Source organism: Lissotriton vulgaris, chromosome 7 (assembly GCF_964263255.1).
Source record: "Lissotriton vulgaris chromosome 7, aLisVul1.2, whole genome shotgun sequence".
Taxonomy (NCBI): domain Eukaryota; kingdom Metazoa; phylum Chordata; class Amphibia; order Caudata; family Salamandridae; genus Lissotriton; species Lissotriton vulgaris.
Window position 1 is genome coordinate 721,443,042 of NC_141695.1, and position 14,261 is coordinate 721,457,302.

Genomic DNA, 14,261 nt, shown 5'->3' on the forward strand with positions numbered 1-14,261 from the left:
CAACCACTTTCAGAACGTCTGCGGAACCCCTCGCAAAGACACCCACAGAGACTATTAACAGACAATCCAGACCGTCTTAACACTCGCCATCATGCCAAAGCAGTGTGGGACTACAGAGACTCTTCCACTGGTTCTTCACAGTCCAGGTGTCAGTCTCATGGGACATATCGATCTCGTCCGTCACAATCTCGTGAGTCAAGGTCGCTGTCACCAATATCTCAAGACAATGATGAGTATGTCTGCATGGTTGCGGACCTGGACCTGCTGAAGAAATACCCGCGACTAGATATTAAAATGGACACACACTGGGACAAATTTGTTCTGGATAGTGGACCATCTCTCAACTACATTTTAGGTCACAGAATACAAGAAGATGAGTCCACCACCACATTTGCATAAAGCCAACGTGCGAGTGTACACGTGGATGTCAAAGAAACTTCTTCCATGTTTAGGACAATACCCGACTCATCTCGCATATAAGATCAGAACTATTCCAGCCCACATTCACGTCATTGATGGTCCTGAAGCGGATTGTCTTCTTAGCTTGCCCACGGTGGAACAACTTCATTTAGTAGACATTTTGTATAAAGTCGATGATGAACCAGACCTAGTTCATAAGTTTCCAAAATTATTTACTGGACTTGGAAAGATGGCGCACTGTCCAGTTCGATTGCACATAAATGAACGAGTGTCTCCTATAGCGCAATATCACAGGAAAATTCCATTTCACCTTCAACAGGCTGTAGAGGAGGAACTGCAGGATCTTCTCCAGGCTGACATTATTGAAAGAACGTCCGGACCCATGCCCTGGGTCTCTCCAGTGGTCGTCGTGCCTAGAAGGGCTCACCTGGCAAAGTGTGCCTCTGTGTTGATATGAGGGCACTTAACACCAACAAGGGCTATCACCAATTGAAACTTCATAAAAAATCAAGATATATTACCACCTTCTCGACTCATCAAGGCCTGTTTAGATACAAAAGACTCCGCTTTGGGGTCTCCTCAGCCACTGAGATTTTTCAGGAGGCCATCAGAAAAGTAATCGATCACATTCCCAACACTCGAAACTACAGTGACGACATCTTGGTCTATGGAGCAACATTGCAAGAACATGACACAGCGCTGGACCGAGTCTGCTATACTTTATTAGAGGCCAATCTTACTTTAAATAAAGACAAGTGAATTTCACAAATCCACCTTGAAATTCTTCGGACACATATTCTCAGGCGCGGGAATGAAACCAGATCCAGAAAAGATTGCCGCTCTGAATGACACCCCCAGGCAGCGAGAGGCGGGGGATGTACGCTCATTCCTAGGCATGGCAAGCTACTGTGCATGCTATATCAAGGACTACGCCATTATTAGCTATCCCCTGAGAAAGTTGCCAAAACAAGGACACCCATTTCAATGGACCATGAGATGTGATTAAGCTTTTCATGAAATTAAAACTGCGGTTTAATCTGCCAACAATCTCGCATATTTCAATCCAAGAAGAAAGCCTGAAATCACTGTGGATACGAGTCCTGTAGGACCGGGAGCGATTCTAGCTCAATATGACAAAGATAGTGATCAATCGTATATTGTAGCATATGCTAGTCGGAGCCTCACCGACACAGAGAGCTTACACTCAGCCTGAAAAGGAAAGCCTGGCTGTAGTCTGGGCCAGCGAGCATTTTCACATTTTCATATACAGGAAATAGTTCACACTTATCACGGATCACCAGGGTCTGATAACCATCTTTGGAACTCACTGACCCAAAATGCCACCCAGAATAGAGTGCTGGGGCATCCGTCTTCAGGAATACACGTATACTATCATCTACAAGCCGGGAAAAGCTACAATTCCTGCCGATTATGTCACGATATCCAAGGTGACGTCTAAATCCAATCCATCACTCGCTGAGGAATGTATCCATTTTGTAGTGGCTCAAGCCAAACCACCCGCAGTTCCCTTAGAGGGCATCCTTGGCGCTACTAATGAAGATGTCACACTTCAAAATGTAAAACATCGCATTCGGACAAACAGTTGGAGGCACTTGAAGTCAGACAGAGTTAAAAAAATTGACATTCAGGAACTGTCCTCTTTCAAACATGTGAAGGAGGAGCTGTCGATCACCGCAGATGATCTTGTGCTAAGGGACAAGCGGATCCTCCTCCTAAAACAACTGCGGCAAGGAGTCATCCACCTAGCGCATGAAGGGCACAGAGGTATTGTAGCCACAAAGAGAGTGCTGCGGGAACGGGTCTGGTTCCCTATGCTGGATCAGATGGTGAAACTTACACTGAAAGATTGCCCACAGTGGCAGCTAGTAAGTTGAGAGGATCCCCCTGTGCAGCTTCAAATGTCCGAACTGCCGCATGGCGTCTGGCATCATGTTGCAGTGGACATCTTTGGACCCCTACAACCTGGCAAGCATGTCCTAGTCATAATGGACGAATACTCACGTTTCCCTATTGCGCACCTCATTGCGTCAACCAAAGCGGTCACCACTATACCAGTACTTGATGAGGTGTTCGCTGCATGGGGCATACCAAAGGTAGTGAAAACAGATTACTGCCCCAATCAATGGACAAGATTTCGCTTAGTTTGCCAAGCACCTCAATTTCAGACACAGGAAGATCACTCCTTTGTGGCCCCAAACCAATGGTATGATGGAAAGATTTATGGCCACTTTGAAGAAGACCATCCAGCAGGCAGAACTTTCAAAGCGCGATGTGCAAGTGGCTCTAAATGAAGTATTACGCGCCTATCGAACCACACCGCATACTACCACACGAAAATGTCCGGCAACGTTAATGTTGGGTCGCACTGTGAGCACCAGAATACCAACTTGGGAAGATGCAGCTAGTGGTTTGTCTTAAAACTCTGAGCACAAAGAATTAGCCGTCACAGACGAACTGAACAAGGTGAAAATGAAGGCATACGCAGACCGTCGGAGAAAAGCTGCACAGCCATCCATCCATGAAGGGGACTGGGTATTGGTGCGACAAAAACAACAGAGAAAAGCAGACTGTCAATAACAAACATGCCCGCAGCTGGTGACAAAACTAAAAGGACCATGATCACAGCCGAGTCGGAGAACAAGAGGGTCACCAGGAATGGGACGCATTTTCAGAAATGCACGCCCAAGGTCCGAGAAGCGTTGACTGCACCCCTCAGTGTGGCAACAGGAGAAGCATCTGAGTCAGTAAATGATCATCGACCTTCCATTGCTCCTGACGTAAGGGAACAGGCTGCTCGAGATGCCCCTCTCCGACCGCAACGAACCCTTCGAAGACCAGTTCGCCTAATTGAAGAACTGTAAATATATTGCTTGTATTATTTAACCTGACCTGCACGGACACATCTAAAATAGTCAGTTGTTTAAGAATGGGGGAAGATGTAATGATGTGACGTGCTGGGCGCTTGGACCAGCACATGAGAGTAAGAGGTGGGAGGAGAGCTGGGGAGGCAGAAGAGGAGGAGCGAGGAAAAGTGAGGAAAAGTGAAAGTAGAGCAGGGTTAGTAAGGCGCTGGAGGCACGTGAAATAAAATGCTCCTACATTCAACTTAGTCTCTGCGTCCCTTTGTGCCAGTGCAGCGACACTACAGTTGGGTGTTTCTAATTTTGAGTAATTTTTTTTTTTTTTTGTAGAATTGGAGGAAGACCTGGTATCTGCACAAATGTAGCGAGGGGGACTACATTAATGAGTAGATGTAGGATGATATTACGGTCTAAGTTTTAGCAGAGTTGAGCATTAGTGAGCATGCTACCATACAGTGCCTGATGGCTCCAAGAGATATTCTAGGTTGGAGGGTATATGAGAACGGGGTAAAAGTGACGTGTGGAATTTCTGAAAAATGATGTGAAATTACATTTAATGTGCAATGCAAAATTGATATTCAGCACTGTATTTTAATGGGAAATGTATCCTTGCATCCAAAGTGGATGGAAGGATGCATTTCTCGCTAAAGAAATGGTGCAAAAAAAACAAAAGCTCTACAAACCACAGCCACTCTTTCTGTTTGCGTTATTTCCGTTTGTCCACACCAAATCTTTATAATGAATGATGCATTCTTTGTAAATTGTTACTGTGAATGTCCCATACTTATGCGCTGTGACATAAAAGCTTAATTTGGGGAATTGTGCATTACCATAGTAACTCAAAATTATGGTACGTTTCTCCTGAGCCAACCCCAAACATTCCGTTGACAGAGGTGTCCTTGCGACTTTTTAGTAAAATAGCAGAATATCTCTTTGGTCTCTTGTTTTAAAGCATTTTTAATATAATTTTTTTTATTTAATGGTGTTAGTGTTTTAATATATATTTAGTCAGTAAATCTAAGATGCAGCAGTTAATGAGTTTGAATTCTTCAGCGCTACCTTGTGTTAAGCAATATGTAAATATCAACTTGAGAGATAATACCATGTTTTCCTTACGCTGCAGGTGATCCCTAAAGATTACAAAACAATGGCTGCCTTGGCTAAAGCTATTGAAAAAAATGTTCTGTTTGTGCACCTGGATGACAATGAAAGGAGGTAACTTTTTAAACCTGATTCATACGTTTTTCCACTCAAGAGTTGAGTTTGTGTGCAAAGTGTAATTTCCAGAGACAACATTTCAGTATTGCTTTTCGGAATCCGCAGTGGAGGGAAATAGGCCTCCTGAAAGGTCTGTAATATCACAGAAATTCTGCCTGTGTAGTGAAATTTCCACATGAGCACATCTAGTACTAGGGGCCGGTTTGCGGTGGATCCACCTGTAAAAGCTGATTAACACCCACACACTTGTAGGTTTGTGAATATTCCTCCCAACAATTGCTTCTTTACTGGAAAACGAATGTTCCTGTTGACGAGGAAAAATAGTTCACCTATGTAAATGCACTTTTGCATCACAGCACTAATTTTCCTTACTCGTATACATAATTGTGCATTTGAGCGCTTGTGAAAGTTGATGATTTCCAGGAACACGAGTTTCAGAATTTTAAAAAAGTCAAAAATATCCTTACAAGAGTAAAATTCAGTTTTATTTTCTTTCAATTTGCTTGAAATCTGTTGATGTTTTTGTAGTTTTTAAATCTGGTTATTTAGAATTGTGGCCCACTGAAATGTAGCATGTTTGACACTGCTTTTTAGGTCTCAGACTAGCGTTGCACTGCGCAGCAGCGCGAAGCCGAGAATTAATGTCTCTTAGTAGGGGGCTTGATCCCGCCCCTCTTCTCCATTGGCTGGCTTCCTAAACGGAGGCCAGCCATTGGAAGAGAGGGGCGTCACTCGGTTCATGCCCCATCTTTTCCAGATTTGGGGGCGTGTTTTTTCTCTTTCTTGTTTTCGTTCTCTCCCATTGGCTGGAATTTTACCTTCCAGCCAATGGGAAGAGGAGAAAACAAAAACCACACCCCCAAATTCCAAAATGACGCAGCCTTCCTCCGAGGCATTTCTGCTTCGCCTCTGAGGAAGATGGCGGTGATCAGCCGGAGCTAGCTTGTTTAGCATTACAGTTACTAGAGTATGCTTTTGTTACAAGGTGCCGTCATTCAAAACGTGCTATGCCAGTCCTTTTTGTTTTACGATAGAACAGTTTATTTAGTCGCTGTTGCACAGTGGGTGGGAGAGGTAATTTGGTGGTGAAACGACCAAACAATGTAATCACTTCAAGGTGTTGGGTCTGGAACTTGAAAGTAAGTCCCCAGAACTGTCAAGTGAAGGTCTGCATGCGGAGCGGTATCGGCTGCCTCGGTATTCATTGTAGCCGTCCTGCCCAGCCGAGAGGCATCATCCGCTGGGTGCCTTATGAAGCCAGGGCCTGACGGTAATGAGGAGAGCTTCGCTTCTGGCCTGTTGAACTGGAGTTACCCCTCTCCCTCTGATGTAGGTGGGGGGTGTTGACGTAGTACTCCCTCGCTGAAGCTGTGTCGCGAGCTCTGCGTCGCGACCCCTGGCCGGCATGATGCAGTGCTGGGAGCAGTGCGGGCTTCTCATTGAACAGTGCGCCAGGTACGTGATTGAGAATAGAATGAGGACGGGGCGGCGATGGGGTGGGATTAGAGCGGCCTCTAGGGGAGAGTGATGGTGATGCAGGCCATGCCGTCAGAGGTCAGTGAACAGCAAGGGTGGTCCTTTCTGCTGCAGAGGGATGCATGCAGACTCTGGTGTCTGAGGGAGGAGGATGCTACGGGCATATCATGCCTGTCCACGTGCTTGCGGGGGGTGTCGCAGCCAGCCTGAGGCTTATCCATGCAGGGGGTTTAACCTTGCCCTGTGTGAAGTATTAAATCACTCAGGGATATTTAGTTTCCCTAGCCGCTCCTCCCTCCCCATCCCAAAGCAAACTTCCCAGAGTTGCGTTCTTCTGGGCTTCCCGAGGCGGATGGCAAAGTTGGCCGCGTCGAGCATATGAGCTCTGCTCGCTCCCCTGCCCCTCGGTGCGGCCCCCTCGCCCCGGAGTGTCCGCGGCTGCCGCTGGCATGAGGGAGCCCACAGGCCTCTCTACTGCTGCCGTGCACCTCTCTGCAGAATGCATGCCGCTTGCTGGTGCTCTTTTGTGCCCTGCACCTCCGTGTCACCCTGGTGTATTACTTGGTTGGCAGCGAGCGGGGCATCTTTTGGTTCTTCGCCGACGGTCAGCAATTGGCGGGTGGGGCTCACCGCAATGCCACGCTACCCCCGGCCCCGCGGGGAGTAAGTGACTGGAAGAACTCTATCTGTCCTGCTTTTCTGACTTGTTTAATTAACTGTTAATGCTTTCTGTTTTTCCCTAGCTTTTAAGTTGAGCCCTACGGTTACACAGAGTCCCAAAATCGAAAGCACGAGCTCTGACACCTGCCTCGTGCAGCAGGGGACCCCCCACTCATTCGTCCGGCATTAACACTTACACCCCCCCTTGCTGTGCAATGTGTTCTGTTTCCTGCGGTTCTGATACCATGGTGTGAGGGAGGGCATGGAAACCCCCCGTAAACCGTGATACGAGGTTGTGAGTGACAAAGCAATCAAAGAGTGTATTTTAATATATAACATGCATGTGTGTTTATACTTTGACATGACTAGGGAGAATTGCAAACAAGCTGTATTGCGCTCAGCACACCATAGCAATACATTTTAAAAATATAATTTTATTAGTGTATCGAGATTAAAAGAAAAACTTTAGACTCATTTTGTGGGCAGCACGTAAATGTGTAAACCGAATATTGTATGCCATTGTCTGCCCTGGGAGACTCTAAAGATGCCAAAAGATTTTCCTAAAATACAAATGCAAGCTGTATACACTCATCCTAATCTCTATCTCCACAGAGTGGCCACTTTAGTACAAGAATGCCAGAATCACGAGGGCCCTGTGTCTCTCTTGGCTGCAAACACCAGGCAGACCATATTTCAGAAGCTACCAATGAGCATCTGTTTTATTAAAAGGTTATAGCTTCAGTGTTGTGATGGCCTCGCACTGGTCTAAACATTTCTGAATGGTAGATGGTTTGCTGACTGTCATTGACACCCCTTCTCACCTTCAACACCAACACTTGTTCGATGTTTGTAAAGAAATGCCGAAGGCGATCCAAGTTTAAATTACTAGCGCTCTTGATTTTTATTTTGTTTCTGAGTGAGTACCTCATCCAGCCCAGTTTTTTTGTAGGCTTCTGGAGCATGTAATTCTGATTTGGATAGGATTCACAGGACTACAACTTTCAGAATGCGAAGCTAGAATCTGGACGCGTCAAGCTTTGTGATTTATTTTTAAGATCAGGTCTCTTTCTGCTCTCCGGTCAATATCACACTGCAAATAAGTAAACGCAGGGAAACGCTGTGCAGCACGTCTTTCTGACCCCGAATGTAAATATCCTCGTCCCCTAACATCCTTTACCTTCTTGTTTAATCTCCATCAGAGTACTGTGTCACCGGCTGTGCGGTTGCCAGCACTCCATCCCACATCTCTGCCCTATGCTGGAGAGCATGCTATTCTCTAGCGACTTCTAGAAGTTTGCCCTTTTAAATGGGACGAGTTGATATTTGGACCAGTGTGTGCTTCCGGGTGCACGGAGTACGACCCCCCCCAAACGCTTCTTAGGAGTTAAGTGTTGAAAGTATGTTTTTTTTTGTTTATCCCTTTTCTTTTAGGTTGCGTATAACTAACTCAGTTTAGCTTTGTGTATGCAAAAGGAATAACGCCGAGGTTTTAAGTGGGGCGAAGGAGAAACCCTACATATGCTCTGGTCGAGGAGGGTGCTAAGATCCTCTACACTCTTGGGCCACGATGCGACTGCTGCAGCTGCATTAATGATAGCAGTGTCCCAGCATGGGGACCATCTCCTCTTCTGTGTTTTTTTCCCCCTTCCACGCAATGCCAGGCCATCACTTCAATCATGAAAGATGTACCTTTCTCAGTGTGTGTGTGTGTGTGTGTGTGTGGCGCTCTGTGTGTGTGGCGCTCTGTGTGTGTGGCGCTCTGTGTGTGTGGCGCTCTGTGTGTGTGGCGCTCTGTGTGTGTGGCGCTCTGTGTGTGTGGCGCTCTGTGTGTGTGGCGCTCTGTGTGTGTGGCGCTCTCTGTGTGTGTGTGTGTGTGGCGCTCTCTGTGTGTGTGTGTGTGACGCTCTCTGTGTGTGTGTGTGGGGCGCTGTGTGTGTGTGTGTGGGGCGCTGTGTGTGTGTGTGTGGGGCGCTGTGTGTGTGTGTGGCGGTCTGTGTGTGTGTGTGGCGCTCTGTGTGTGTGTGGCGCTCTGTGTGTGTGTGTGTGTGGCGCTCTGTGTGTGTGTGTGTGTGTGTGTGGCGCTGTGTGTGTGTGTGTGGCGCTCTGTGTGTGTGGCGCTCTGTGTGTGTGTGTGTGTGGCGCTCTGTGTGTGTGTGGCGCTCTGTGTGTGTGTGGCGCTCTGTGTGTGTGTGTGGCGCTCTGTGTGTGTGTGGCGCTCTGTGTGTGTGTGGCGCTCTGTGTGTGTGTGTGGCGCTCTGTGTGTGTGTGTGGCGCTCTGTGTGTGTGTGTGGCGCTCTGTGTGTGTGTGTGTGTGGCGCTCTGTGTGTGTGTGTGTGTGTGGCGCTCTGTGTGTGTGTGTGGCGCTCTGTGTGTGTGTGTGTGTGTGGCGCTCTGTGTGTGTGTGTGTGTGTGGCGCTCTGTGTGTGTGTGTGTGTGTGGCGCTCTGTGTGTGTGTGTGTGGCGCTCTGTGTGTGTGGCGCTGTGTGTGTGTGTGTGTGTGTGTGGCGCTCTGTGTGTGTGTGGCGGTCTGTGTGTGTGTGTGGCGCTCTGTGTGTGTGTGTGTGTGTGTGTGTGGCGCTCTGTGTGTGTGTGTGGCGCTCTGTGTGTGTGTGTGGCGCTCTGTGTGTGTGTGTGGCGCTCTGTGTGTGTGTGTGGCGCTCTGTGTGTGTGTGTGGCGCTCTGTGTGTGTGTGTGGCGCTCTGTGTGTGTGTGTGTGGCGCTCTGTGTGTGTGTGGCGCTCTGTGTGTGTGTGTGTGGCGCTCTGTGTGTGTGTGTGTGTGTGTGTGTGGCGCTCTGTGTGTGTGTGGCGCTCTGTGTGTGTGTGGCGCTCTGTGTGTGTGTGTGGCGCTCTGTGTGTGTGTGTGGCGCTCTGTGTGTGTGTGTGGCGCTCTGTGTGTGTGTGGCGCTCTGTGTGTGTGTGGCGCTCTGTGTGTGTGTGGCGCTCTGTGTGTGTGTGGCGCTCTGTGTGTGTGTGGCGCTCTCTGTGTGTGTGTGTGGCGCTCTGTGTGTGTGTGTATTTACAACAAGGGGTGGTGAGGGACAGAGTCTCTGAATTAAGCAGAAAGCTCTCACCCAGTCAAGAGATCAGGGCTAGATCCAACACCGTTTTTTAGCTCACTGCACCATCCCAGTTTCAGAACCTGGCTGTATGCAAATTAGTCTGTTCCTGTCCCAGTGCATGATGGGAACAGGGCAAACCAAACTACAAAAGCCAATTCTTACACTGGGAAGGAAACAAGCTCCCGGGGACCGGTTTCTGGCATTACAGCCGTTTTCGGCCCGGTTTGCTTGAATCCTGATGGTGCAATGAGCAAGGGTCTCACATCTGAGAATACCCTTCCACGCTTAGGGTGGACAAAAATATTTACAACAAGGTTGTGTGTGTGTGTGGCGCTCTGTGTGTGTGTGTGGCGCTCTGTGTGTGTGTGTGGCGCTCTGTGTGTGTGTGTGGCGCTCTGTGTGTGTGTGTGGCGCTCTGTGTGTGTGTGTGTGGCGCTCTGTGTGTGTGTGTGGCGCTCTGTGTGTGTGTGTGGCGCTCTGTGTGTGTGTGTGGCGCTCTGTGTGTGTGTGTGGCGCTCTGTGTGTGTGTGTGGCGCTCTGTGTGTGTGTGGCGCTCTGTGTGTGTGTGTGGCGCTCTGTGTGTGTGTGTGGCGCTGTGTGTGTGTGTGTGGCGCTCTGTGTGTGTGTGTGTGGCGCTCTGTGTGTGTGTGTGGCGCTCTGTGTGTGGCGCTGTGTGTGTGTGTGTGGCGCTGTGTGTGTGTGTGTGTGTGGCGCTCTGTGTGTGTGTGTGTGGCGCTCTGTGTGTGTGTGTGTGGCGCTCTGTGTGTGTGTGTGGCGCTCTGTGTGTGTGTGTGGCGCTCTGTGTGTGTGTGGCGCTCTGTGTGTGTGTGTGGCGCTCTGTGTGTGTGTGTGGCGCTCTGTGTGTGTGTGTGGCGCTCTGTGTGTGTGTGTGTGTGTGTGGCGCTCTGTGTGTGTGTGTGTGTGTGTGGCGCTCTGTGTGTGTGTGTGTGGCATCCTGTGTGTGTGTGTGGCGCTCTGTGTGTGTGTGTGTGGCGCTATGTGTGTGTGTGTGTGGCGCTCTGTGTGTGTGTGTGGCGCTCTGTGTGTGTGTGTGTGGCTGTGTGTGTGTGTGTGTGTGGCGCTCTGTGTGTGTGTGGCGCTCTGTGTGTGTGTGGTGCTCTGTGTGTGTGTGTGGCGCTCTGTGTGTGTGTGTGGCGCTCTGTGTGTGTGTGTGTGTGTGTGTGGCGCTCTGTGTGTGTGTGTGTGTGGCGCTCTGTGTGTGTGTGTGTGTGGCGCTCTGTGTGTGTGTGTGTGTGTGTGGCTGTGTGTGTGTGTGTGGCGCTCTGTGTGTGTGTGTGTGTGTGTGGCGCTCTGTGTGTGTGTGTGTGTGGCGCTCTGTGTGTGTGTGTGTGTGTGTGTGTGGCGCTCTGTGTGTGTGTGTGTGTGTGTGTGTGTGTGGCGCTCTGTGTGTGTGTGTGTGTGGCGCTCTGTGTGTGTGTGTGTGTGTGGCGCTCTGTGTGTGTGTGTGTGTGGCCCTCTGTGTGTGTGTGTGTGTGTGTGTGTGTGTGTGTGGCGCTCTGTGTGTGTGTGTGTGTGTGTGTGGCCCTCTGTGTGTGTGTGTGTGTGTGGCGCTCTGTGTGTGTGTGTGTGTGTGTGTGTGTGGCGCTCTGTGTGTGTGTGTGGCGCTCTGTGTGTGTGTGTGTGTGTGTGTGTGTGTATGTGTGTGTATGTGTGTGTGGCTCTGTCCACTAATACTCCCTACTACTCTCTAATGCTCACCTATTGCCATTACTCACTGTACTACTAAATATCAACTACTCGCTACTACTTACTCTACTACTAAAATACTTACTCTACAACTCTAATACTCCCTACTAACTTTAGTACACAAAAAATACTCTACAGTACTCACTATAACACTCTATTACACACTACTATAACAGCCTTTACTACACTCTTTACAACTCACAATACTCACTCTATACTACTCACAATATTATCACTACTAACTCGAATACTTACTATACAACTCCATAACACACTCTACTCACTGTAATACTCAATATCAACTACTCGCTACTACGCACTGTACTAAATAGCATCTAATGTATAGTACTTACTATAAGACTGTACTACACACTCTGCTACACTCTACTACTGAACATTACTCACTCATAATTAGTCACTATATACTACTCACTCTTTACTACTAAAAGAAAAAATACACTTTGTATATGTAAGAGTATGGCTGTGCATGCAAATGTGTGTGGCTCTAGGACTCTACTACTCACTCTCTCACTATATAATACTCACTCTTTCACTTTTTACTACTCGCTCTCTAATACTCTCTTTACTAATAACTCTATCCTACTCACTATCAACTACTCACTCCACTACTCTATTACTTACTCTGTGTGTGGGTGCTAATGCAATAGGTCTCGCAGGTGCAAGCGATTAAGCTATTGGCAATGTAAACGACAATGCCATTTATTTATGATTTAAAAAAATAAATAAATTGTGAGCAATGCCAATAGCTCTACCTTTAATAATGCCGAAACCACTGCATTGTAAATGCTTGTATTTACTTGTTCCTGGATTACACTGAAGAGTGTTTTGCTTTGTATAGGTCCGAATAGAAAGTGGGTGATGCACTAGGTAATTGGTCAGGTGAAAATGACACCACCACCTGTTAGCGACATTTAATTGTGAACGTTTTTAATTTGTTTTTATCTCCATTATTTTATTTTGTGGTGCTGAAAATGTCTACTTTTGTTTGCTGAAATTTATCATAGTATGAAGAAGCAGTGCATTGTGTATTACTATGTATTGCTTTGTGTATTACTACACCTTATTTAAGAACCTTTTATTGGGGGGGGGAGTGCAGTGAATTTTATTTATAGCATAGAAATGACTTACTCTTCAAACAATTTAATAGGTTTCCCATTTGCGAGAGTTTGAGCTATTGGCATTATAAATGACAATGCATTTCATTTGTGTTTTGAAAACTTGTAAGTGGTGCTTAAACATGCCCATTGTACTTATAGTCCAGGCTCACGTAAGCAAGGCTGGCTGTAAAAGAGGCTCAGTTACTGCCAGCCTTGCTTCTCATAAGCAACGACTAAAAGTACAAAGTGCGTATTACGAAACATTTGCAGGTTTTCAAAACACATAAATAAAAGGCAATGTCATTTACAATGCTAAAAGCTCCAACTCTCGCAGATGGAAGACCTATTGCATTGCAAATGCGTGTTTGCTATTTTGGATGGCTCGTTTCTGTGCCAAGGTTACATTAGTTAATGCACGTGCTGGACAGTTCTTATGAAATGAAAGGGCCCACACGAAGCACAAAGGCTGCGCTATCACGAGATAAGAAGAGAATTGCCAGTGAAATGAGAAAGTGATTAGGAGCACAGCCTTTTTTCCTGACTATCTTGCCAAGCTCAATAGTTACTTTCCAAGAGTGGAGTTGCCTTTTTCCCTAGTAAGAAGTGTGCCGATTCAGAGCACTACGGTAAGACAAACCTCAATTCCAGCACTCATGCTTTAGCTGTAAACATCTTAAGCTAAAGGGCAGGTGCCGTGATTGCTTCAAAAGTAAAGAAATAGCAACAAACTAAAAAGCTTTCTATTTCTTTACTTTTGAAGCAATCGCAGCACCCATGCTTTATCTTAAGATGTTTAAAGCTAAAGCACAGGTGCTGCCATTGTAACAACGGTAAACAAAAAGAAAGAAATGGTTGCCGCTTGCTTGTTTTCTATTTATTTACTTTTGTTACAATGGTGGCTCCGGGCTTTAGATCTAAACATCTTAAGCTAAAGCGCGGTTGCCGCAATTGCTTAAAGTAAAGCAAAACTTTTGTATTTATTTACTTTTGAAGAAATTGTGGCGCCGTGTTTTAGATTTAGTTAAAGCGTGGATGCCGCCAGTGTAAAAAAAGTTAATAAATAAAAAAAAAAGGCATGCAGGCGCATTCAGAATTAGAGATTAACACAAAAAGGAAATCGTGGCCACCATTATTAGTGCTGCGGCATGCTGCACTGTTAAATAAAACTATTTTAAAAAGCTTTGCGTGATAGCGTGTCCTCAAAAGCAGGCATGACAAAGCCCTTTAAGAACAAGCATTTACAATGCAATGGTTTTGCCTTTGTTAAAGTTAGAGCGATTGGCATTGCTCTTGACATTATTTTTATTTGTTTTTTTTTAACATAAATAAATGGCATTGTCATTTACAATGCCACTAGCTTTATCTCTTGCAAATGACACACACCAACACCCACAGAGAGCCCCCCCAACACACACAAACCCCCCCCCCACACACACACCCACACAGAGCCCCCCCACACACAGCCACACAAAGCCCCCCACACACACCCACACAGAGCCCCCCCACACACACACCCACACAGAGCCCCCCACACACTGCGAGCCCCACCCCACACACTGTGGGCTCGCTGCGAGCCCCCCCGCAGGCAACAGAGGCACGAAAACAGGGTCACAAGCAAGCAACAGGGTCACAAGCAAGCAACAGGGTCCCAAGCAAGCAACAGGGTCACAAGCAGGCAACAGAGGCACGAAAACAGGGTCCCAAGCAGGCAACAGAGGCA

General features: G+C 47.2%; 1 protein-coding gene across 2 annotated transcripts in view; it reads left to right on the forward strand.

Annotated features, from left to right (window-relative positions):
- PRKAR1A (protein kinase cAMP-dependent type I regulatory subunit alpha) overlaps positions 1 to 14,261 on the forward strand; it is a 289,055-nt gene that overhangs the window by 108,547 nt on the left and 166,247 nt on the right. For both annotated transcript variants that reach the window (XM_086930965.1, XM_086930964.1), the window contains one exon: positions 4,426 to 4,517. In XM_086930965.1, coding sequence (XP_086787091.1) covers positions 4,426 to 4,517 — 92 coding nt within the window. The remainder of the gene's footprint in view (positions 1 to 4,425; positions 4,518 to 14,261) is intronic.